The sequence below is a fragment of the Mastigoproctus giganteus genome, chromosome 12, assembly GCF_048544385.1.
Source record: "Mastigoproctus giganteus isolate SK-2022 chromosome 12, ASM4854438v1, whole genome shotgun sequence".
Lineage (NCBI taxonomy): Eukaryota > Metazoa > Arthropoda > Arachnida > Uropygi > Thelyphonidae > Mastigoproctus > Mastigoproctus giganteus.
The window spans coordinates 81,301,957-81,327,976 of record NC_143586.1 but is presented as its reverse complement, the minus strand read 5'-3'; the positions used below and the strand labels follow the sequence as shown (position 1 = coordinate 81,327,976).

The window sequence follows — 26,020 nt, the reverse complement described above, 5'->3', positions numbered from 1 at the left end:
ACATTTAACAATATTTATAATAGGATCTAATATTTATTTATACATTTCACAATATTTATGTTAGGATCCAACAACAACCTCTGAAAAATGATTATATTTGTAATTCTCATAATTGAAATCAGTTTACCTTGTCCTGTTTGGGACACCAGTTCAGCAGCGCCACCTATTGGCTTTGTTACTACACCCACTAGTCCTTTACCCATTCCTGTGACTATTCCTTTTGCAGTTTTAACTGGCGTTAGAACTTCTTGTTCAGATGGAGGTGATACTAATACCTTCATGGGTTGTTCCACTATACCAGCTATTGCTCCTATATACAATATATAGAGAAGAAATTTAGTTAAAAGATATGGTAAAGGGTTTTTGAAAATGTTATAAATTGGATGAAAATCTGTTTATAAGTTTAGAAAGTGAATATACCGGATGAGTCAAAGCGTTACAAATAATATTTTTGAAAATTAATAAGCCAACTTTGTTGCTTTTTAGAGATGTTATCATATATAAACTGAACTGGAACTTTTCATACCAATAGGAATTTCCTGGCTCTTTCAGATAACAGTGTTCAGTGTCTTGAAACACTTTAAGTGGGTTAGATATGTTGAGAGCTCCTTGTAGAATAGCAATTGTTTTTTTTTTTTTTTTTTTGTTGTTGTGTCATAACCTTCCTGAAATATGACTAGATTGGGTTTACGTTTTGTTGGCACATCCGCAACTGACGCTACAGTGTGCTAAAAATGAAGTCAAAATAATAATGGCTAAAAAAGGAGAACAAGAATTTCAGAGACTATGGTAGTTGGTCACTTATATCAGGAATATTTGTGAGATATGTAATGATTAAAAGAGGGCAAGACAGTATGTAAAGTATATAAATATATGTGAGTATAAAATGAATAATTTAAATGGTTGTAAACAAGTTTAATGATTTTAAATAGCTAAAAACAGCTCACACATACTCATTGTCACACAAAATCTGATTGAGCGTATAGGGCTTGTCGGATGGCTAAAAGCAGTAAAACATTAGCATTAGTAGAGGCACATGATGTAATGTGATTATATCCCATTCAGTAGTAATAGTAATCAGTAGTAAGATAAATCACATTGAGTAGTAAAACGAAGTCACTCCAATAAAATATGATGAATTGGTAAAAGGTGTCACACTTCTTACATGCAGAGGTTCAGTGGATGCATAAGAATGACTGTGCACTATGTGCAGGCAGAGCTTTATTGCAAACTTTATTTGATATAGCTTGTTCACACAAGACCTGTAGTGCCATTAATGTATCTTATGTACGAGGGGTGATCATTTAATTTGCAGACTAGTGGAAGATTTTATGTTTACTGCATGAACTTTCCATAACTGCGGCTAGAGGTGCTCTCCCTGATCACTACTAAGCAGACTGTGTGCACATGCCAGCACTTGTCCAGCTAGTGTTGTGCGAAGAGTTTTTTAGCTGCGACGATCGTTTTGAAGCAAGTATCACATTGGACACACAGATTGAACAGCGATATGTGTTCGTTATTGTGTCTGATGGGGCCTAAATACATCGGAAACAGTTAAAGAGATGAATGAAGCATATGGTAGTGAGTGTCTTGGTAGGACAGCCATATTCCGGTGTGACCAAACGTTTCAGTGTGAAGTGGTTTCTCCATTAAAGACAATGCCAGGCCCCATACGGCTAATATTGTGCAGGCAGTGATTACTTCCATAGGTGCCAAGATCCTGCCACATCCCCTTATTCATTGGATTTAGCCCTGTGTGATTTTTTCTGTTTCCACATCTGAAGAAAGCTCTAAAGGGCTAGCGTTTCACGTCTGAAGCAATGATGCTCGCAGAGGCACAATGGAAGCATTTCAGTCTTTCGAAAAATGGCTTGCAAGAAGCATTAAATTTGTCGGTATGGTGGTGGTGAAAGTGTGTAAAGTTCAAGGGAGAATATTTCAAGAAGGAGAAATCCACAGAAGATTCAGATGATGACAATTAAGATAAGATCTTGCACCAGTCCGTGAATTCAATGATCACCCCTCATATTACCTGTCTGTAGCCTGCATAGGGCACTAACAGGCCCTGATTGTTCTGCTAACTTGGCTGCAACATTTGCCAGTTCATTACCTCAAATCCCAATCCAGCAGAAATGGATGTCAAATGAACATTCCGAAAGAGAACATACCTTATCACTGATAAGGCCAAGGCTAAATCCATAGTATACAACTCTGCTGTATATATACTGCATTTGTTGGGAATCTTCTCAGACATAATATAATCTGGGAAAATGACAGCAATGTTGATAGATGATTCTGACTCTAAGCCATCAGTGAAGACAGGAAAGAAGTTAGAGTATTCGGATTGATGGGTGGCACAGAGCTGTAGGAAGATAGAAGGTGGTGTGCAGGTCTCTTCCCAGTTGTTAATTGAGAAGTTGCACGATGGACCTTCAGCATGATAGTGAAGGGGTTGCCTTGATGACCAGATAACATTGTCACCCATGATGTTCAGATCTCTTAGTAGCTCTTGAATATGAATACTAACGGGGCAGTTGGTAGTCTGATGAGAGTTATATAGATTTTCCAACTGGCTTAAGGTCAGATGTATATGAGGGGTGGCTTTGCAGGAATTTCAGTTTAAATGTATACTGTAACGACACCTGCTTATGCATAAGAAACACAGGCAGTTCAGTTGCTGTGATGTATAGACTCTGACAAGAGATGTTCTAAATTCTCCACCAGTAATGCAGATGGCCTGATGATTGATGGGGTATAGTCATTGCAATATTCTGTTTCTAGGTGAGGCGTAAACCTGACACCCATAAATCAAATTTAGATCAGTAAGTGCATGATAGAGGCAAAGTAATGGGCAACAATCTGTTCCCCTTGGTAGATGAAATGGCATTTAGGAGATTCAGACCCCTTGTGGACATGTAGAAGTGTTGATTTCTGATTGAATAAGCCTCAGGAGTTGCTTGGGTGTTAATGGAATAACATTTTGTTTGAGTTGTCGTTCCAGTTCAGTGTGGAGGTTCTGTTTGTGACAAAACAAACAGAACCTCCACACTGATTGTGACAAAACTGTATGCAAACAGTCTTGAGATGTGAATCTGAAACCATTAGCCATTGCCTAGAAGTTGAGGCAGCTTATGGACTGCTGCTGCCATGGCATCTCAATGACCGACACTTGTGTTGCATTATTGTGTAAAAATATTTAAGTTATCAACAAATAGGGCATTGTTCACAGTTGGAGGTCTGAGAGAGAGAGAGAGAGAGAGAGAGAGAGAGAGAGAGAGAGAGAGAGAGAGAGAGAGAGAGAGAGAGAGAGAGAGAGAGGTCTTTTAAGATATTCAAAGCTCCAAGCTATGTCATTTGCCTTTTCCATATCAAACAAAACCAACACACCGGGTGGCCACATTTCAGGAAAGCATTCCGGAGAGATGTTTCCAGTCTTATTAAAGCATTCACCTGTTTCTTCGAATCAACATTGCATCCTGAAAAGGAAATTAGCTTCTAAATACCACATAAGATGAGACTTGTTCATTCTTTCCAGGATCTTGCATAAGTAGCTGGTCAGGGTAATTGGATAGTAATTGTTTGCTATTTTTAGATCCTTTCCTGGTTTGGGGAAGGCAAGCACAATTGCCTTATATCAAAGGTCTGGAAATTACTCTTCAAGATAGGTTCTGGTGAAAGATAGTTAATCATCTCATAATGGATGTCATCTGACCTGACAACACTTGCCTTGGTGGAGGGAGGAAGGAGAGAGAGCCACTTTACGTTTCTGCTTTGTAAATGGCTACTTGTAAACATCAGAGCTGTCAGAACACAGCTTTAGTGATTATTGCTCGAATTTTTGTTTCATAACGTATTTGCAGACATTTTAGAGAATATCCCACAGAATGTTAGTGACTATAGTTCTGCAATTACACATCCTATATGTTCCAGGATTGATGAAGGATGCGATGTATATTTGCCCTTCAATTTCTGGACATTGTTTGTCCTAGACAACCTTGGAAATGGAAGTCCAGTTAATGGGAGATGTGAAATGGATCCAAAATTCCTTCTAACTCTGATGTTGTACATAACACACTTTTGCATTTGTATGTTCGAAAGCTATTAGATTATCTTTGTTAGAATATCATTGAAATATCCCCCACACCTTGTTTTGTGCTATTCTTGTTGCTGTGCATTTTGCATTCCACTGTGGTTTTGTAAATAGCAGAAACTGAATGGATGTCATTAGAACTGCAACTGTTGATGCTCAGATAATACTTTCTATGATTTAAATTATTGCTTCATTGATTGGCTCTTGGTTCACTGTGCTGGTGTTAAATGTTGTTTAAAGGAACTGCAGTGGCATGACAACCTTTCACTGAACAATCCTCACTGGTTGATAATGGTCTCTTATTACACTTTCTATCTACTCCCCTTCCCCCCATGGGGGGGAAGGGGAGTAGATAGAAAGTCAATGCCAGTATATAAATGGGTAGGTATAAAGAAAAAGATATTGGACCCCACAATTAGAAGGGCAAGGTCATTATTTTTGAGCATACACTGTATAATGTCCCCTCCCATTGACATCTACACTATCCCAGAATATTATGTCTACTGATATCCCCTGGTAACAGGACAGCTGATTGCAACTGCTTAATGAAACCATCAAGATCTGCCTGTTCTATTTATTTTCCCAGGTGGAAAATAAATAGAACAATAGTTATGGGGAACCCTGCCGACCGGGCTAGCCGGGTGGGTAAAGTGCTTGCCTGGCAACCCAAAGGTTGCGGGTTCGAATCCTGCCTCGGGCATGGATCAGAGTACTGCAAAAAAAAAAAAAAAAAAAAAAACCCCTTGGGAGGTGCATTATAGCCACATTATAGCTACAGATGCGCCAATAACTAACAAAAAAAAAAAAAAAAAAAAAGGGGGGAACCCTAATGTGGTACAAATTTCTACGACTCTATTTTAGTGTAAGTTCATCATCATCATCAGCCATTTTCAATCCACTGCAGGATGAAGGCCTCTCCAGCAACTTTCCAGTTCCTTCTGTTTTGAGCACTGGCCATCCATTTACTACCCAAAAACTCATGAATTTCATCTATCCATCTTCGCCTTTGTCTTTCAGGTTTTCTTCTAGCTCCTCTTGGGTACCATTCTGTTATTTTCTTAGTCCATCTGTCATCATGTCTTCGAGCTATGTGTCCTGCCCAAGACCATTTTAGTTCTTTAGTTTTGATAAGAATGTCCTTTACTTGAGTTTGCTGCCTAATCCATGTGTTTCTCTTCTTATCTAACAGTCTGATTCCCAGTATAATTCGTTCCATTCTTCGCTGTGTAGTTCTCAGCTTCTCTTCCATTCTTTTGGTGAGTGCCCAAGTTTCACTTCCATAAGTCATGGTGGGGAGTATACATTGATTCATTATTTTACGGTTCAGACAAACTGGGATATTGCTCTTCAGTATGTGACTATATTTCCTGAATGCTATCCATCCAAAATTTATTCTTCTCTTGACTTCCAGCCATTTATCATTATTACAGCTAATAACTTGTCCCAGATAAGTATACGACTCCACCTTTTCAATTACTGCTCCTTCAATCATTATTTCCCTTTCCGTGGCATACTTGTTCATCATTACTTTTGTTTTAGCCTGTGTAAGTTACATTAACTGAAAGTGGCTTTGGCCACTTTCAGTTAATGTCCCACACAGATGGTGACATCTCTATGAGCAAGTCCATCCTCAGCTCTGCCCATTCAGGTGATGGTACAATTATGAATTAAAGGTCCCCATTTGTCTTTAAGTTTATCTCTTGTAAGCAGAAGCATTTTAGCTCATACTTATGCAGGAGAGGCTTTGATCATCACTATTTCAAAGGAATCTACAGCAATTCCATGTAAAATTACACTTTGAAGGTTATTTAGGTTGGGTGGATTCATCTATGGACTTCTGAGGAGCTGAAGACTCGGCTTCTCAGTCATGGATTTATTACTTTGGGGAAATATGGATGTTGTCTGTATCTTCCTCTGGAAAGAATTTAAAAGTGTGTCTTCAGTTGCCTCCATTTCTGTATCCATTTTTTTAATTTTTATAGGGTGAGGTTAAAATTTTTTTAGATTTCTCTGTATTATTTGGTTTTGTTAGAGGTTGAGAAGAAGGAAGTTCTGATATGGGAGTAGCAAGTATTTTTTACTGGCTTTTGACAGCTTAAAAAGTAGCAAAAGTTGTTTGCTCCTTAAATGGGAGAAAATGTCTCTTTTGGTGGGATGGTCATCATGGTTTGTGTTCCATTGGAATGGTTCCCTGCAGCCCTCTGAACATATGTAGGCTTATTGCTACTTATTAATATTACCAGTTTTCTCATCTCCTAATAAAGAATATTTAGCCCTAGAGCATGCAGGGTGCACACTTTAACAACTAACATAAGTGGGTTTGGTGACTGTATGTTGCACCGCATGCATTACTGATCTTTTACACCAACCAAGCATAGGCAAATACCCCTTGACAAATCATCTGTGAATATCCATATTTTTGATATTCGGAACATCAAAAATGTTTTGGGATGTCATCACTATTTCAAAGGAATCTACAGCAATTCCACTGTAAAATTACACTGTGAAGGTTATTTAGGTTGGATTCATCTATGGACTTCTGAGGAGCTGAAGACTTGGCTTCTCAGTCATGGATTTATTACATTTGGGGAAATACGGATGGAAATATGGTTTCATTGTAAAATTTAAATACCTGGCTGTTATTGAGTTAGGAGGCATTGGAGAATTAACTTAAAGATGGAATTCTGGTTTGTACTAAAATCCCTTCCATATGCAGGAATATTCTTTTTTTGCTGCTAACACTCCCTGAAACTTTAGTTCAGTGCAGATTTCTTCCTCCAAAACCTCAAGGAGGTCCCATTCTGCAATCACCTCTTGATGAATTTAATGCAATGGTTTGATATTTCTCAATGGAGTTGATTGGAGTAGCTGTTTGGAGCATCTGCCATTTTTAGTTTCAATTTCAATTTCAATGAATTTAATGCAATGGTTTGATATTTCTCAATGGAGTTGATTGGAGTAGCTGTTTGGAGCATCTGCCATTTTTAGTTTCAATTAGCAAGTAATTAGCATTAGTAGAGGCATATGATGCAAGAAAGCAAGCTTATGCAGCATCAGCCAAAAAAAAAAAAAAAAAAAAAACACACGCTCCCATTTCACCCATCCATTCATTCCAAGTACCTGTCCAGTTCAGCCTTAAATTTATTTAGGCTATCAACTTCCACAAAAAAGGATGGAAGTCTGTTCAACCAACCAACCACCTGCTGGCCAAAGGCAAACTTCTGCACATCTATCCTACATCTGTCTTTTCTCAATTTGAATTTATGCCCTCTCAAATGATTATTCTGAGCAAGAGAAAGAATTCCATCAGCATTGAGCATGCTCAAACCATTCAAGGCTTTATACATCTCAATCAGATTCAGATCACCTCGCAGGTGCCTAGTCTCCAGACACTGTAATTTGCAAAACTTAAGCCTTTCTTCGTAAGAGCAACCCTTTGTTCCATTCACTAATCTTGTTGCCCTTCTCTGTACTCGTTCCAACAGCCCTACATCCTTCTTAAAATGAGGCCTCCAGACCTGTATACAGTACTCAAGGTGTGGCCTGACCATTCCTTATATAAGGGGATAATCACCTCCTTATCCCTGCTAGAAAAATTCCTGTATATCATTGACAAGACATTATGAGCTACTCTTGCAGACCGTCTGCACTGCTCAGAAAACTTCATATCTGCCTGCACAATTACCTCCAGGTCCTTTTTGTTCTCTACCACTGTCAGTATAGTACCACAGAGTTGATATGTCACTCTGGGATTACTGCTTCCCATATGTAGTACTTTACATTTGTCAATGTTAAACTTAATTTGCCACCTCTCAGCCCATCTGCTTAACTTTTCTAGATCTTGTTGCAGCAGCATAGCGTCAGTAGTGTCCTTAACAACCCTGCCAACCTTCGTATCATCTGCAAACTTGGACATTAAGCTTGATATACCATCATCAATATCATTTATAAATACAGAAAACAACAATGGACCCAATACTGAACCCTGAGGGATACCACTAATAACATTAGTACACGATGAGCAGTGTCCATTATTACCACTCTCTGTTGTTGTTGTTGTTGTTATTTGGTTTTTAGGAGCATTGGCAACTAAGGCCATATTGCTCCGGGAATATGCGGTGGTCATTCCCTGACCTTTCCGCATCCTCCGTATTTGGTGGTGATGGGCTCAAACCCTGGTCTAATCAAGAAGCGTGTGCTGCGCACTGCTGCTCCTTCCCACCTGGCTACGGAGGCGCCACCACTCTGTCTTCTCCCACTCAACCATCCCTTTATCCATAGCAGCAATTTGCCTCCAATGCCACTGCTCCAATTTGTTCAGCAGTCTTCCATGTATCAAAAGCCTTTCTAAGATCCAAATATATGATATCAAAGTTATTCCCTGCATCCAGTTCCTTTGTGACCACATCATAGTATCCAATCAAATTGGTCAGGCAAGACTTTCCCTTAACAAAACCATGCTGTGTCTGAGCTATAACTGAAGTATTGTCTAGATGATCCTGAAGTCTCTGGAATGAAGCTTCTTAACTGACTTGGGGGGGGGGGAGACCTGCTAACCCTACTATATAAAGAAGAGTTGCAATGACATTTTTTCAATAGGCTGCTTGTTGAGTGCATAATCAAAAACCTAGAATGGGACCTGATACTGCTTCAGTTCTAGGTCTCTTAGGTGAAGTAGTACCATCTAAATCAATGTTTCGATTTTCTGTAGGGACTGTGATGGGGTCCTAGAAGAAAGAATTACATTATTAGACTGTTTTATTATGGCTCGGTGCCCAGGCTTCTATGCACCATTAGCCCAAAGGAATGGTTACTACCTAGAAAGCAATAAATCAGCTTGTGAGTGGGATGCCAGGACTACTCAGGCACTAATATTCATACCTCCATTAGTCTGAATCACGTCTCTTGGACCATGAGTGTAGGGATATAGCATTGACACAGCTGACTCTTGATCCTGGGCAAGCCATCCCAGGAGTTGTTGAAGCAAGGTCCAAAGTGGTAGGTTGATGCTGGGCCCTCCTCAACCACCAGGATATACTTCTTTCTGAGTTTCCACAGCTCACAGAACATGGAAAAAATGCTAAATTCTCCTATGATGTTAGTTTGGAACGTAGACTGTGGATGCTGGATTCCAGTGATGCCATTCTGTAGAACTAGCTTCATCACTGGCAGGTCCCCTCACCATGTACAGCCATGTTGATGAGCCTGAGATGTCAATTAGAGTAATTACCCTTCCAGCTATGGGACGCACAAGAGTACAATGATACAGCAATTATACACCAGCCAACATGATTTTTATCTCCACTAATATAGCACTGTTTGTAGTCAGTTTTTGTCAAGATTTTGAAAATAATTGTTAAAACTTCACATCACGTAATAATTTCTACATATACAGGTTTTTTGCGTTTACTTATAATTTTTTTCTAAATTGTGGTATATCTTACCACAATTTAGGGAAGTAGATATGACACCAATTTTTTGTATTACCTGCAAATAATAATGTTGCATGGGCTCATAGAGGGAGTAATGCCATATGCCCAACTCTGTCTGCTTCCTACCTCTCTCTCTCTCTCTCTCTCTCTCTCTCTCTCTCTCTCTTCTCTCTCCCTCTCTCTTCTCTCTCCCTCCCTCTTCTCTCTCCCTCCCTCTCTATGTGTCTCTCTCTCTCTCTCTCTCCCTCTCTATGTCTCTCTCTCTCTCTCTCTCTCTCTCTCTCTTTCAGTAACAGCAAGACAATTGTAGTGCGCGTATGGGTGCAGTTTATCTGCACACCTACCAGATACTGTTTGTTTCTTCTGTGTTTTGCTCAGTGTTGTATGATAAAATGTTTAAACAGAAGCAAAGGAAATGTCTGAATCACCCTGACAATTTCTGCTACATGAGTGGATAGTTTACAACAAAAACTAAGTAGAAGAAAATCTACAGTATTAATGCATACATGCTTATTCTTTGTATTTTGGTTGCAAGACTGGTGATCAGGACAAAACTTGCATTCCAAATATGTGCTGTACTACCTGTACCACAAATATGAGGATGTCGCTAACTGAAAAAGTTAAAAGTATGCTTTTTTGCCATTCTTATGGTGTGGCAAGGACCATGCAGTGATGCTGACAATTGCTGTTTCTGCATGAAAAATATCAGGGATGTCCAGAAAATGTAAGCACAGCATTAAATATTCTAAAATCATGTGCAATAAGACCTTTTCCACATAATGAAGAACTGCTGATACCAGATCCCCCAAAACCATGGGATAAAGGAAGCAGTGATGAATATATTGAGGATCCTCGGATTGAGACTTTGCTGGATCATCCACTTCAACAGATTTGGACTACTGACTAGAAAATGATAGCATGCTACACTGAATTAAGCAAGAAGAGTTGAATGACTTAGTTTGTGATTTAAAGAGTAGGCACAACTGCTTGGTTCTAGGTTACAACAGTGGAAGTTTCTTGAAGCAGGAACTAAAATTATGGTATACAGAAAATGTCACAAAGTGTTGTCAAAATATTTGGTTATGGAAGATGGTGTGTGTTTTTGTAAAGATATTAATACTTCTGAATGAAGTGGACATTGAACACAATCCTAATGAATGGTGTATATTTAGTCATGCCTCAAAATTAAGTTCAAAAGCAGTTTTGTTGTACAATGGAAATGCATTCCCATCAATTCTTCTATTTCGTGCTATTGGCTTGAAAGAAACATATGAAAATATGTCCAAGATACTGAATACAATAAAGTACCATGACTTTGATTGGAATGTCTGTGGTCTTAAGATAACTGGATTACTCACTGGGAGTTTCACAAAATATTATTGGGAGGTTTCACAAAATATTGTTTGTTCTGTGTTAGTGGGACAGTTGTATAACAGAAAAACAAATTATATTGTGCAGCAGTGGGAAAGAGGAAAGAATTTTTTTACCAGGGAGATGTAATACACTGGTGTGCAAAACTTAAGGACCAGTCAGGTTTTCACCTCTAGCTTCTCATAGGAGTGGCCTGGATATGGGAAAAAGCATACCAAAGGAACCTCGTAAGGTACAGAAATGACCGACACAACAATGGAAACAAAATGGTATAGAGTAACTTTATTCAAAAATGGCAACATAGCACTGGCTGCCATGATACAGATGCATCATTGCCAAAGATGGAACAAAGGGAAGAGGTGATCCTCAGTAGGAGATATGGCCACCCCTAATATTTGATGCAGGCTTTTTACCACCTGTCCATACTTAGAATAATGTTGTTGATAAGTTCTTGTGGTAACATCGTCCATTCCTCTGTCAGTGCCATCTTCAGCTGGTGAACATTTTCTGGTGGGCGTGGACGTGCACCTAGGTGACTCCCTAGAGCATCCCATATGTGTTAGACGGAATTTAGATCGACAGAAGGGGCAAGCCAATCCATACGAACAATGTCTTCACTTTCCAAAAGCATATCAACAGCTGCAGTGCGATGGGTGTGGCGTTTTCATCCATAAACACGAACTCGGGGCCAATGCCGCCTCAGAACAGACGCACATGGGGAAGGATTACCTCAGTACAGTAGCGCCTTCCAGTATCTGGAGTTGTGTATGCCAATCCAAGATAACGCTTCCCTAGATGAGAACACCTCGACCCCATTGCGCTGCTGTCCAGTCCTTGTGTTCGATGCACCACTGTAAACGGTGTCTCCGATGGGCAGGTGTTAAATGGACATACAGCATACTGGCTGTTGGGCAAACAGTCCACCTTTGTGGAGTCACTTGGCCACAGTAAACCGCGACATCCTGTGTCCTGTGCAGCTGGTTTGCAATGGATCCTGCTCTCTAGAGTCAGTCCCTCTTGGCCTGTAGGAGTATGTATGTATTTATATATGTATTTATGGTTGCCGGTGGCCCCTAGACATATGCCCAAATCCACCCGTTGTCACTGTTCTTTATTGTTTCTTTCTACATAGATAGGGAGCAGCCAACACTCTGGCAACCACTACCCGGCACTGGACCCCAGGCATGGGGCCACTAATCTGTCTGTGCTAGCTGCACAAAGATCCTGCACCCTCTGGTAGAAGTGCTAGACCAGAGGGTGCCAGCAAAAAAAAAAAAAAAAAAACCCCCCCTCCACCAGGTAGTGGAAAACAAGGTAACCAATACCCAAATGGTGAGGAGAGAAGAAGAAGAAGAAAAAAAAAAAAAAAAAAAAAAACAACTCCCAATCAAGCCCGCAAGTGTATTCATCCCGCACTATACAATTCTGCAATGTCTGCAAAAAAAAAAAAAAATAAAAAAAAAAAAAATAAATAAATAAAATAATAAAAAAAAAATAAAAAAACAATTGTGAGTTTGAAATTGAGAGTTAAAAAAAAAAAAAACATCATTCAACTACTATCCATATGGAAAGTTTTATCCTTTTACGGAAAACTAGCCTGGCAAAATCTTGCATTGCTACATAACAATTATAAGTATTTAGAGAGAGTTTCATTATCAGGACTTAAATCAGGTATCACATCAATCAATTGTTGCCTATAAGGCAAATATAAAGGACAATTATATAATATGTGATTCCAAGTTTCCTCAGATCTACACAAACAAAATGGATCCAATACTAAGCCAAAATAGTATAATTTACTTCTTAACGAGCCGTGCCCATTTAGCAGATAAGATAGTTCCATACTAGGATAGAACCATCTATTCTTCTCATAATTAAAAGCAAACCGAACATTCAGAATAAATAATCTAGTAACAGAACCTGTTACTAGCCTCCCACCTCTCCTGCCAAAGATCCACCATTTTTCCTAATATGAGCTTCCTCTCTTTTTTGGGATCTCCTGTAGTGTTATTGCTAATACTCATAAATGTGTATTGCTTGCCTCTTCTTATGTAATAACTGAAAGCTCGGTATAAAATATACTATAATAAATGGTGCAAAAAAAGAGTAGTGTGTTAAATGGAAAACACTAAATATTGAAATAAAAATGGATGTTCTAAGTTTTGGCAAAAATTGTTTCTGACAGTGACCCATACACTGAAGGAAGCTGCATGATCAAAAGAAAATTGGATGATCTGATGAATGATTGCAGATTTATTAAACAAAAAAAAAAATACAAGAGGATCCTTTCCTCCCTTTCTCTGAGCAAAAAATTAGCATCAAAAACAAAATAATATTGCTCGCACAGAGGGGATTGAGGGGATTGAGAGGGGATTTTATGCTGGGATTGAGTTTCTGGAGATGCTAGCATATATCCAATCGGCATAAATGAAACCTGAATTATAACGTATTTCAATTAGATGTGTTCCAGGTATACAAAAATTGACTCTCTTTCATAAAATAACACAAAATTTTAATATTTAATTTAACATAAACATTATATACATGCATTAAAATCACAGTCCGTAATAAAACAGTAGGCATTACTGACGAGAAGAAAGCCTTGGTTGTGGGTCATCTGCCATCTTTGGGTCAGTTGGGGGCTCTTTGGATTTTTTTTAAAAATAAAAAAGGAGGGTTGTTTGTATTGCTTGATGCCTCCTCTCCTGCAGAACATGGTAGTAAGGCTGCAACACTGCAGTGATTCCTCTTCTAATAGAACAGCTCCATTCCCAGTCAGGATCAATGTTGCCTAACTTCTGTGGGTACCTATCAATCCCAGCCAGAATTTCCTGCAGTGGTTTTTATAGACTGTAAAATGGGCAACTAGTTAACTATCTCCTGAGCAATTGCGGTGATTTCATTTGCAATCTGTGGCACTTCCTCAAATCCCCTGAAATCATGTAGTACATGATCAGACCACACTTTTTGCCACACTCCATTCATATAAGTTGATGTAACCTCTTTCCGAGCAGTATAAACGTTGTTGATGCCCCCTTCAGGATATTATCGGACCTCCAATATTCTTTGGCAGACATGCTGCAGTTGTTCATTTCCCATAACATCTCCCTAAAAGTCTACTGAAGGTAGTAGGCTTTAACATTTGCTATGATGCCCTGGTCCAATGGTTGTAAAAGGGAGGTGGTATTTGGCAGCAGATATTCAACCTTTACATTCATGTTATCTTTCCAATATTTTGTGGATGTTCCGGTACATTGTCCAACAACAGCAGCGTCCTCCTTAAATAATTATTTTCATCACAGCAGTGAAGAAAATAATCATTGTTGGACAAAAATTATCTGTATACCACTTTGTGAAGATATCTTGTGTCATCCAAGACCAGGGGTGAGGAACCTGCGGCCTTTTGGGGTACCAGTTGTGGTCTTTTGTCTATTTCTCGCAAATGTGAAATCTGCCTTTCATTTCATGGCATAACACCAAACTCAAAATATTTTTAAGGTAAATTTTATGTATTCTCTTTTTTATATATCATTATTCTCCTTATATAATTTAGTTTACAGTTTAAGTTTAAGGAAATGCAACATGAAAGAAAACACAGTTGTTCTAGACTCCCTGATTGAAGAAGACAATGAAAGGTTTGCTGATTTTGAGAAATATGATCTCACCTAATTGATGTCTCCAAAGCACCCAATGACTTACAGATGGAATTAATTGAGCTCTCAGAAGATAATATTCTGAAGTCTTTATTTAACGCGAAGAAGGATCCTCTTCAAATATGGAAAAATGCTGTTGAATACCCACGTCTACGTCAACATGCTTGTCGAATGCTATCTTGTTTTGGCACAACCTACTATTGTGAATCAACATTTTCATATATGCAACATTAAAATAAGCTTGAGGTCTCAGATGATGGATATTCACTTGGAGACCCAATTAAAACTATGCAGTCACAAAAAAGTCATTAAATGGTTTGGTGTCTAAGTTCATCCATTTTTAGTTTTGTTATCATCATTGCTAAAAAATAAATGTCTTCGCTAATTTTTTTGTTTAAATTCCTCATACAATAACAGGCTGTAATAATAATTTTAAATGTGCCTATAAAAATATAATTTTTTTTTGTATATATTAAATTCTCAGGCATGTGGCCTAATAGTATCTTGATTAAATAAAATATGGCTTTCCAATGTAAAAAGGTTCCCCACCCATGTCCAAGCCCGTCTGTCTGAAGTTCAAATGATTGGTAAATCATTTGGACCTCATTACCGATGAGCAGTGGCCTCAGTTTTACAGTTCCTGAAGCATTTCCACCAAGAAGCAGAGTTAAAAGGTCCTTGGCAGGTTTAACTCAAGGTCATATTTCTTTTCAAGGGAGATGAAATTCTTGAAGGTATCTTCTTCCAATAAAGGCTGGTCTCATCCACATTGAAAACAAGAAATTGAATTTTAATTCACCTTCCTCTATGAGTTACTAGAAGTGCTCAAAGTGTGCCCCTTGCTGCTTTACTTTTGGCACTGACAGCCTCACCTGTTAATTTCATATTGTAAATTTGAGTCTGCTGCTTGAAATTAGTGAACCAGCCTTTGCTTACTATGAATGTTTCATCGCTGCCTTCCTTTTCTTTTATCTCATCAAACAAACTTTTTGTTTTATAACAAATCACACTTTGTGTGAAAGGAATGTTTTCTCCAACTCGTCAATCCACAATGAGAGTAACTGTTTGATTTTTCCAATCACAGGACCACGTGTATATCTAAAAGTTGTGGCAGTTTTTCTTCTTGCAGTTTCCAATGTCTTTTTAATAGGATGTGATAGCCCACCCTCCATTCTTCTAATAACTTCTATCTATTCTTCTAATGTTATAGATTTGTGTGGTGGTTTAGCCACATTTTCACTGGCAGTTGCACTTCTGCTCTTACAGACATGGTTCCACTTTTTTTATTTTAAAGAACAAATTTATAAAAAAATTTAAAGCACAATATTAAGTATACAACAAACACCGATAATGTAGTACAGATAATTATAAACACAATACAGTGGATCCCTGCTTTACGAATGGTTCACTGTATGATCAAATCACTTTACGATGGACTCTTCATAATAAAACACCATTGACTATATGATATGTGGTAAGCATAGGTCACTGTGATCATGTTTGTGAATTGAATTGTAATTCTATTAAATGGTGATTCTAATAATCGAAAATAGGAGTAATATTATCCACAGGCTATAAAAGTAAAGATATAAAGCATAAATTTACATTTTATTACCTTACCAATTAACAAAATGAAATTGTTACGTGAAAATCAAAAGAATATTTTCCCCACAGGTTAGCAAAATAAAAATAAATTCATGCTTTTGTACATAGGTTAATTAATACTGTAATATGTACATACTAACCAATTGATATTTCTGTTTACTGACATTTTTTTTTTTTTTTGGGTTGTAAAATGTAAAACAGTAAAAAAGATAAGCAATCAGTAACAAAGAACACGGCACACACAAATTGCAACTAACACAAATACACACAAGTGAACATGGAGTAACAAGTTTATGAAACTTAAAAAACAGGAATGAAGAGAAGATTCTGAAAATGTATTTATGTCTTTTATATGATTGAAGATTTTGTGGAAGGGGAAACATTGTATCATAATAATGTAAAAACCCACAGAATTCCAGCTATTGGTATTATTGCAAATGCAATAAGATCAACTTTACTACTTTATAATTGACTGCACTAACAGAAAAGACCAATAAACAGGAAACTGCAAATTGTTTTTACTTTATTATTAATATTATTATTAGCTATATGGTGCAAGGAAGCCTGAGGCTTATGCTGCACCAGCCAAAAAAAAAAAAAAATTCCTGAGTTACCCTGAGAGAGAGAGAGAGAGAGAGAGAGAGAGAGAGAGAGAGAGAGAGAGAGAGAGAGAGAGAGAGAGAGAGAGAGTCAAAAGTAGAAGGGAATCACCAAGAAAGAGAAGAATGACAATATCCAGTTCAGGACCCTGGGTGTGCCAAGCCTATACTCACCAGATGTGAGCCCCTGGTAGTAACATTCAAAATTGATTCTTATAACTGATCAGCAGTCAAATTAGTGGGTCTCAACTGCACAAGTTGTCTGCCCAACATAACTGATCATATGAAAATGATGAAAGTATAGTGCATTTTAATGATTTGAATTGGTTTTTTGAAATTTGATTCTGTAAAGTGGCAGATTCTACTACCAGTAATCATGTTAACCAGCACCTACTTATTTCATTTTACGATAGTTTATGATTATCTCTGACCAGACCACGTGGTCCTTTTCTCAGCTAATATCAGTGTTTGTAAATGTGTTGGCTCATGTTTTGTATTTGCATCCTAATATAACTAATATATTAGTTATAAAATTAATAAAACTAATATAACTAATCATTATATTAGTTTTAATCAATATGTACAATTTCCATTATAAAAATCGCCTTTTAGAGAGTTAAATTGCTTAGTTATATAGTGAAAATTTAGACTTCTGAGGTCTGGGAACAAATTACAAAAAAAAATGTGTTATATTTTCTCAATATGATGGTGTCTCTGGAACAGAATAATATCGTAAAGTGGGGGTTCACTGTATTCAAATTCATAAACCAAGTTTTTAAGTCAAGAGCCACTACATGCGCAACATTGCATAGTTGTATGCACATGTATTCCCAAATGTGGTGTTGCCATTAATACATGCCCAGTGGCACTATACAGTGCCTTTTTTTTGGTGGCAGCAATGTGGATAGAATTTTCCAGAATATTTGGGGAAAACTAAGGAAATTACTAGAAATTTTTCAAACCAGCGGATATTCAAATTAGTGCAAATCAAACTGTCATAAATCAAGGGCCTACTGAATATGTTTTATTTAATAACCTTTGAGTTTTAATATGTTACTTACCAATCACAGCATAATGTAATGTATTGATAAAAATAAGTTTCAAAAATTTGTAGCTTTTATGGAACTTATCCCTGACTGTTAAGTGCATTTCTATTAAGTGTCATTTTTTTCAGAATGTATGTTGTGTATTATAACAAGATCAGCTGTATATAATGTTATTATTATATGTGTAATTTAGTGAAGTCAGTTATTTCAATATGGTATACAGAGAATATATAAATGTTAGTGTAATTTACATGGCAATGAGTTTTTATTCCAAGTAGAATTCTACTATTCTAAGGGGATTCTACTGTAGGCAGTTGAAGAAAGCACACATGCTTTAAAATGAAAGGATTTACAGAACATAAATTATGCATCAACAAAAATATTCATATATTTAAAAGGAGAAAAGTTTATGAATATTTTAAAATAAAGAACAGATAATAGTAAGGAAACACGCAGGAAACATGACATTAGCACATTTCATTCTTCTTCAATAAACAAGAAACAAAATGCATTAAAATGGAAGTTTATTTTACATTTTGTTTATATTATCATAAAGAACAGCATGTAGCATCCAGAATTAATTTCATGAAAATATGCAATAAATCTTAACAAACACATTTGATATTGTGAATTGACAGGAGAGAGTATTTAGAAAATTAAATGAACGTATATACTTATGTTCTTATCTGGCATAGCATAAATGATAATGATTATTAATTTGAATTTTTTTTAAATATGAAACATTTTTGTTTTAATTTAGTATGAGCACCCCTTTTATGTAGGTGTTCCAATATGGTGTTTACAAACTAGTGTCAGCTTTAATTAATCCACTGCTAATGCCTTATGGTTGCTTATGATATTGCTCTTGATGTTACCAGGGTCATCACCCATAGACACCTCATCACTGTGAGATGCTCTAGTTGAAGGTCTATTACAGGGTTTAAAGCACCTCAGTTCAAGTAGTTATGAATTACACAACCACTATTTAAACTTATTAGGTTAGATAGCGATGTGTTGAACATGATCTGAAATGTTGTATATGGGCTTTGCAGTGTCAGGACAACAATGCCATAATGCATCCGAAATACAATGCATGCAGACAGCAATACTCTGAGTTCAACTGTAGTGTTGCTTCTATAGTCATAATAAGGTTTTACAATCTTATACATCTTTATCACAAACCATGACACATCGATTCCAATTGCACTTGTTTGAGTAACTTAGGTATAAATGTTCAAAAGCCTACACTCAGCTGCTGTAAGGATATTTAACCAGAAGTGACCAAATTTATTCGTGATCTGTTCTAGAAACTCTTTTGTATGATATATATTAAATTAACCATCACTGAACAGTTATGTAATTAATGTAAATGATGGCACCTCTGTAGTCAGGTGGGCAGGAGCAGCAGTGCGTAGCACATGATTCTTGATTAGACCAGGGTTCGAGCCTGTGACCACCAAATACGGAGAATGCTGAAAGGTCAGGGAATGACCACCGCATTTCCTTGGAGAAATATGGCCTTAGTTGCTAATGCTCCTAAAAACAAACAACAAACAATGTAAATGATTACCTAACAAGCTAATCCCAAATCCTGTTAATCCCTGCATTAATCCACTGCTAATGCCTTCTGGTTGCTTATGACGTAATTCTTCTTGGCGCTCCCAGTGGTCATCATCCATAGACAGTCGATCCATATTGCGAGATACACTAGTTGCAAGGTTTGTCATAGAGTTTAAAGCACCTGTTAATTCAAGAAATTACATTTTACACAGACATTTTACAGACATTACACAGACAAAAGACATTTTACACAGAAATACAGGTAGCTCCATAATAAATCCGTGTGGTCAACAGATAATTTATTATTACTATGACTTTCCTAAAAGGAAATTAAATGCATTGGTATGTGCTAGTGTTTGCATCTATGGTATCTTTGGCATTTGTGACAGCAGTGTTGGAAAATGATGTTTAACTGATTCTGAATATAGAATGCCTGGATGGTGAATGCTGGTATCAAACAGTGGCCATGGTAGTCTTTTTCATGAACAAAAATATTAAGGGTTTACTAAGAATAGCTCATTGAGAAAATGAACAGCAGTGTACAATGTCTAGTGAGAAGAGTGGCTGATACTTAAAGGGAACAGAATGCTGCTCAGAATTTTACAAATGTATAAACTACAGTGGTTCAAAAATCATTTCTGTATTTATTTCAGAGAAAAAGCTATTGTGATGCAATGGATATTTTCCAGTCCAGACTTCAGTAATAGAAGACCCTGCTGCACATTATTACAGTCTGTATGTACCAGAAATGCCTGAACTGGATCTCGGAGGACTGGAAAAATGTTGCCTGATCCAGTGAATCCCATTCCGGTTGAAATATGTATGTGGCAGGACTGGGATATGCAGAAAACAGCATGAAGCTATGGACCCATCCTGCTTGAAAATAAATAAATGTTTCTAAGTTGAATGGGGGGAAAAAACTTCAACTTTCAGTCAGGATTATTATTTATAAAGCTACTTCAGCTGAACTCAGCTAGCTAAAACTTAATGGTAAGAAAGCAATGAACCATCACCTGAGTCCTATTGTATAGTACGGAAATGCAGCATGATCTTAGCAAAATAGTTCCTTAGATGAAAAAAGTGTGTGAAGCTAAATTTAAAGGAAGGATATTTTATTGTAAGATACTGGGATTCCAATAGTTGTAAATTACACGGGATGGTGGAGTCTCCTTGATTTATTGAAACAAAAGAAAAAAACAGGAAGCGATTAGTCACAGAAATTTTAAATAAATTAAAAGATGGTGGAATTGATATTAACAACGCCCGTGGCCAGGTATATGACAATGGGGCAAACATGTCCTGCAAATACAAGGCAGTGCACGCAATTATTTCCGAAAGAAATAATTTTGAAATTTATGTTCCCTGCTCGGCCCATAATCTTAATTTAGCAAGCATGTATGCTGCATGCATTACCTTGATAATGACATTTTTTTTTTTTTGGAACTGTACAGGCACTATAAATTTTTCTCCAGCTCAACCAGCAAGTGGGATAAATTAATGTCGATTTTAAAAATAACTCTTAAGGATCACACCAATATGTGTTGGATGTCTAGAGTAGCAGCAATCAAAGCTGTACATTCTCGGATTGAAGAATTACACCAAGTTCTAAATGAGATGGTGGAAGAAACTTCTTCAGAACTTGACTGATGAGAAATTAACAACATTCTCGCTAAAATTGATTATAAATTTGTATGTACTTTATCTATTTGGGATACAATTTTAACTCAAGTAGATAAAGTCAATAAAGCCGTTAAGTCGAAAAATATAACTTTAACTAAAGCTTCCCAGTTGTTGTTGAAAGGGCTGGTGTTATGTGTAAAAGAAATATGAGAACATGAATTTGACCACATTTTTGAAGGATGTGGCAATATTGCTAAATGCTTAAATATAACAACAGAATTAAAAAAACAAAGAAAAAGAGGAGCAAATATGATACAATTTTATGAAGCCCGTGATGAAAGAATTTATTTCTCTGCTAAAAAGGCATATCAAATGAAGCTTTACATACACTCATAAGTCAGCTAACTTGGAGGTATGAAAAATTTAATGATATTGAAGAGAAAATTGAAGCCACAGGCTTTAATTTTCTCTCTGGCACAAAAATTGAATTTATGACTGTCGCCAAATTATAAAAAGCAGCCGCCAATCTCGCATTAAAGTATGATGAAGGTTTAAATGCTTTAAAAATTTCGTCAAAAATAGAAAGTTTAAATATGCATGCTACAGCTATTTTGCCAGTGTAGGTTCAGCCACTAGCTTGGATTTGTTGAAAATTATTCATGAATATGAACTGTCAGAATCGTTTCCTAACCTGGAAGTGGCATTAAGAATATATTTAACGATTCCAGTGACAGTTGCATCATGTGAAAGAGGTTTCAAGAAGTTGAAATTGATTAGAAACTATTTAGTCAACATTAAGCCAAGAAAAATTATCTGATTTTATCAATTGAGAGGACCATACGTAATCAAATAAATTTCAGCTAAATTATTGATGACTTTTCGTCACCCAAAGCTAAGAAATAAAATTTTAATCTGTACATACAAAAGCCATGTGTCTATCTGTAATATATTACTGTTAATTTATTAAAGAAATATTGTTTATTTATAATCAAAATTATTCTAACTTGTGATCTTTTTGATGAAATGTTTGTTTTAAGTATTATAATAATATTGTTATTATTTTTGAAATGAATGACACATAAATAAATCTGTTATACAGGAACTCCCCGACTTATGTAATACTCGACTTACAGAAATTCGACTTTATGTAAGTTTTTTCCGTCCGGTGCAAACATATTTTGCATCCCATAGGAATAAATGGAGGTATCAGGAAAATATTGTAATGTGAATCCAATAACACATTTTTTTTTTTTTTTTTGTAATTCATTCCAAGTCCTTGGAAGTTGAAAATTTCGCTATATTACTAAGCTTTCTAAAAGCTTAGTTTCTCGCTATATTTTTTATCTCTCTAAAAGGTCATATTTATAATGGAAATTACACTACACTTTCATTGTTATCATATGTTCCGTTATAAGAGAGAATCAATTTTGAACACCTTTGTGATATTTTTCTAAAGCACGTTTCTGGAGGTCACAACCATAAAACAAAAACAACTTGCACTTTCCAGTTTATTGGGCTTTTCTGTTGGTGCATCTAATTATAAACAGGTAGTAACCTCTACGATGAAAAGAAAAAAGCCACCATCTCCAGTCATTCATTAATATGTTCTTTCATAAGGTTGACCAGCCGACCTCTTCTAAATCTCCACAGCCTTCAACCTCCGCAGCGGCGTTTTTTTTTTTTTTTTTGGTAGTTGTTGGCGCATCAGCTTCTGTGGCCATAATGCACCTCCCAAGGGATTCGAACCCGCGACTTTTAGGTTGCCAGGCAGGTACTTTACCCACCCGGCTAGCCCGGTCGGCCCGCAGCGGCGTACTTATCAGCCGAATACATTGATTCTGGTAACGATGCTCGAGAGGTAAAACTTACTGATGTTATGCCAGTCTTCTCTCTTTTTTTTATAATTTTGAAATTTTTTTAAATTGCATGCTTCTGTAATTTTTCCTGCGCATGAGATAAAAAATTGAATAAATACAATATATAATTCTATTTACATGTTCATTGAACATTTCTTTTTTGATTCAATCAATTCAGCAAGCAGAGTTGTGAGTTCTGCAGAATGCAACCCTTATGCAAGTCAGGGAGTTCCTGTACATTTATAATAAATATGGCTTATGAGTATAAAAATCACTTTAAACAGTTTTTATTTTATTTTTTTGTCCTTTTATTTTTAATAAAACGTGTACCAGAAATGTATTTTAAATAAGTCATATTTTTTAAAATATTTTAGGGGAGGGTGCAAGTTTTCATTCTTGCCTCAGGTACTAACATGGCTTGGTACAGCTCTGGTAGATGGTTCTCTGTCTTTTAACTTCTCCACTAATGCTGATGTTCCCTAAGGTCCTACTATTTTCCTCTTGTATATTAATTACATTCTTCCATTGACTGAAAATCATATCCATAGTTTTCCAGGTAATAGCACATTGCATTCCACCTTTCAGTTTGAGAAATCTTGCCATACACAAATAGTTTCAACTTATTGAATATCCACTATCAATATCTTAAATGCTGATCTACCAGTAATTCTCCAGTGGGGCAAAGATAACTCAGTTGAATTCAATCCTAAAACTTAGTCCTCTCTTATATTTTGCAAAAAAGGATTCTTCTGCTCCTATGCATATCATCGATGACACTGATTGCTAGGCAAGATAATATATGTGTATGGGGAGTTACCCTGACTTCTAATTTCTCTCTAGCATAAGCACATTATAAATATTGCTCCCTCTGCATCTAAAAAACTGGTCTTTCTCTTTTACTCTTGGGATTACTTTTCATTCGGAATGCTGTTCACTCTCTACAAATCCGCACAACTTGTTCCCATATTAGTAGTGGCATATGATGGAAGCTTACACACACACACACACACACACACACACACACACACACACACACACACACACACACACACACACACACACACACACACACACACACACACACACACACGGCCAGCCTTACAGTTTTGGAGGCCCTAGGCAAAAGTTATTTTTGGGCCCTAGACAAAATATTTTTCTATGAGATCTATGAGTTGTAACATTTTTTATATTTTCACTTATTGTATAAAATAAATAATATAGTTAAGATTGAATTTATTAAAAATTTATTGAAAAGTTTTTAAAAAACAATTCTATAATGTAAATGTCAATATAATTAATTTTAAATAGACAGCTTTCTTGCTTTTTTGTTTGCAAATTCTGCTATTATTTCACTATAGTCTAAAGATTGACAAATTTCACTTTCAATTGAAATGACTGAATCTTTCTCGAGTCATTGTAGACCTCAGAACAGATTTTATTAATTTTAACTTGGAAAAACTACGCTCACAAGAAGCTACTGTCATAGGAATGGTCAACAGAATTCGTAGAGTGATAGAGGTATTTGGCAATACCTCATTCAGTCTATTGTTATGTATGTATTTCAGTACCTCTAAAGGTGATAATTGTGAAGGTAAAACATTTGATAGGGTTGTAAACTCAGTAAGAAGATTTTGGCCATCCAAGTCACTCTCAGCTCCGTTTTCTGGATCAGATAGAAACAATTGCAAATGATTACAAAACTTTAGCAGTTCTTCGTCGCTTAAAACTTTTAAACTATGAATATCAAATAAAAATCCAAATGATTCTTTAAATTTTTCCGGCTCTTGAAATCATTCAGTAATTGACATTATTGCTTGATCTAACAGTACATTAAAGAATTCTACCAGAAACCGTTTTTTAGGATCACAGATTATTTCATCTTCTGCCTCAAAAGAGAATTGCTTTTTGATACGTCTACATCAGACTGATTCAGCAGAAGGGAAAACAGCTTCTTCAGGAGACATTTCTAATTTATTAGCTAATTGTTTGGCTATTCTCTTTGAAGTTTGAAACCCATTTTCCTTATAACATATTAAAAATTTCTTTGTCCTTTCCAAAAGTACCAACACTGTCTCTAATTGCACATGCTCCCCTTGAAAAACTTTGCTCACAAGGTTCACCCGAGTTAGAATATCATACCAAATGATGCTCTAAATGCATAGAACATCATTTGGTATAGGTATAGCAAATGGTATAGCATCACGAGAAATTTAAAACTTTTAAGTTCTCTTTCCAGGGAAAGAGCTTCTGTTCGGCATTTGAAATCGACGGTTGTTTCAGAAACATCAATTAGTGCGCCATAAATGTCACCTATTTGGAATCTAAGAGCTTTGACACTTTCAACCCTGCATTCCCATCTTGTTTCCGATAGTTCCTCGATTGTAAGATGTTTTACATGTACCTTTAAAAGATTCCATCTTTGTGTAGATGCGGAAAATAATACGTAGATTTGTTGTATAACACCAAATAATGACTTTGCAGAATTTAATGACCCAGCCATGTCACATAAAATCAAATTCAAATTCAAATAAAATGCCCTCAGATTGATTTTTCTTACTCTTGCTTGTACCCCTTTGTTACAATCTTTCATATTAGAACCATTATCATAAGCTTGACCACGACAATCAGAAATTGGTAAACCTAGTTTTTTCAACTTTTCCAAGAAAACTTCTGTTAAGACAGATCCCGTTGTCTCATTAACAGGTAAAAATCCTACAAACTGTTCAACGAAACATATTACTACAGTCATCTGCTCCTGATGGCTAACATCTGGAGTGCAGTCTAAAATCACGGAGTAATATTTTGATTTATTTATACTAGCTGTTATTTTTTCTAAGACGTTCTTGCTAATTAGATGAATAAATTCATTTTGCATTCTTTTACCTAAGTAATGATCACGAATTTCAGAATTGTTGATTCTCCGAATGTGTTCACCTAAAACAGGATCAAACTTCGCAACTAATTCCACCAGTCCCAAAAATTTCTCGTTGTTACGAGCATGCAGCTTTTCCTCGCTACCACGGAAAGCCATGTTTTTCTGTGCTAGAAACCGTATGATAGCTAAAATACATCCTAGTATGCCGCGGCAATGTAATTTTTCTTTCACGATCGATTTTTGCAATTCCTTATCAAGTGTTTGATTTTTGTTTAAACGATTTTCAAACTCAATCCATTTCCTTTGTGACTCT

The 26,020-nt window shown here is 36.5% G+C and overlaps 1 protein-coding gene across 2 annotated transcripts in view; it reads right to left on the bottom strand.

Moving 5' to 3' along the window:
• The window catches only part of Vps13B (vacuolar protein sorting 13B), a 965,007-nt gene that overhangs the window by 52,541 nt on the left and 886,446 nt on the right, over window positions 1-26,020 (bottom strand). For both annotated transcript variants that reach the window (XM_090386413.1, XM_090386414.1), the window contains exons 46-47: window positions 19,367-19,537; window positions 128-310 (exon numbers count right to left, since the gene is read on the bottom strand). In XM_090386413.1, coding sequence (XP_090242539.1) covers window positions 128-310; window positions 19,367-19,537 — 354 coding nt within the window. The remainder of the gene's footprint in view (window positions 1-127; window positions 311-19,366; window positions 19,538-26,020) is intronic.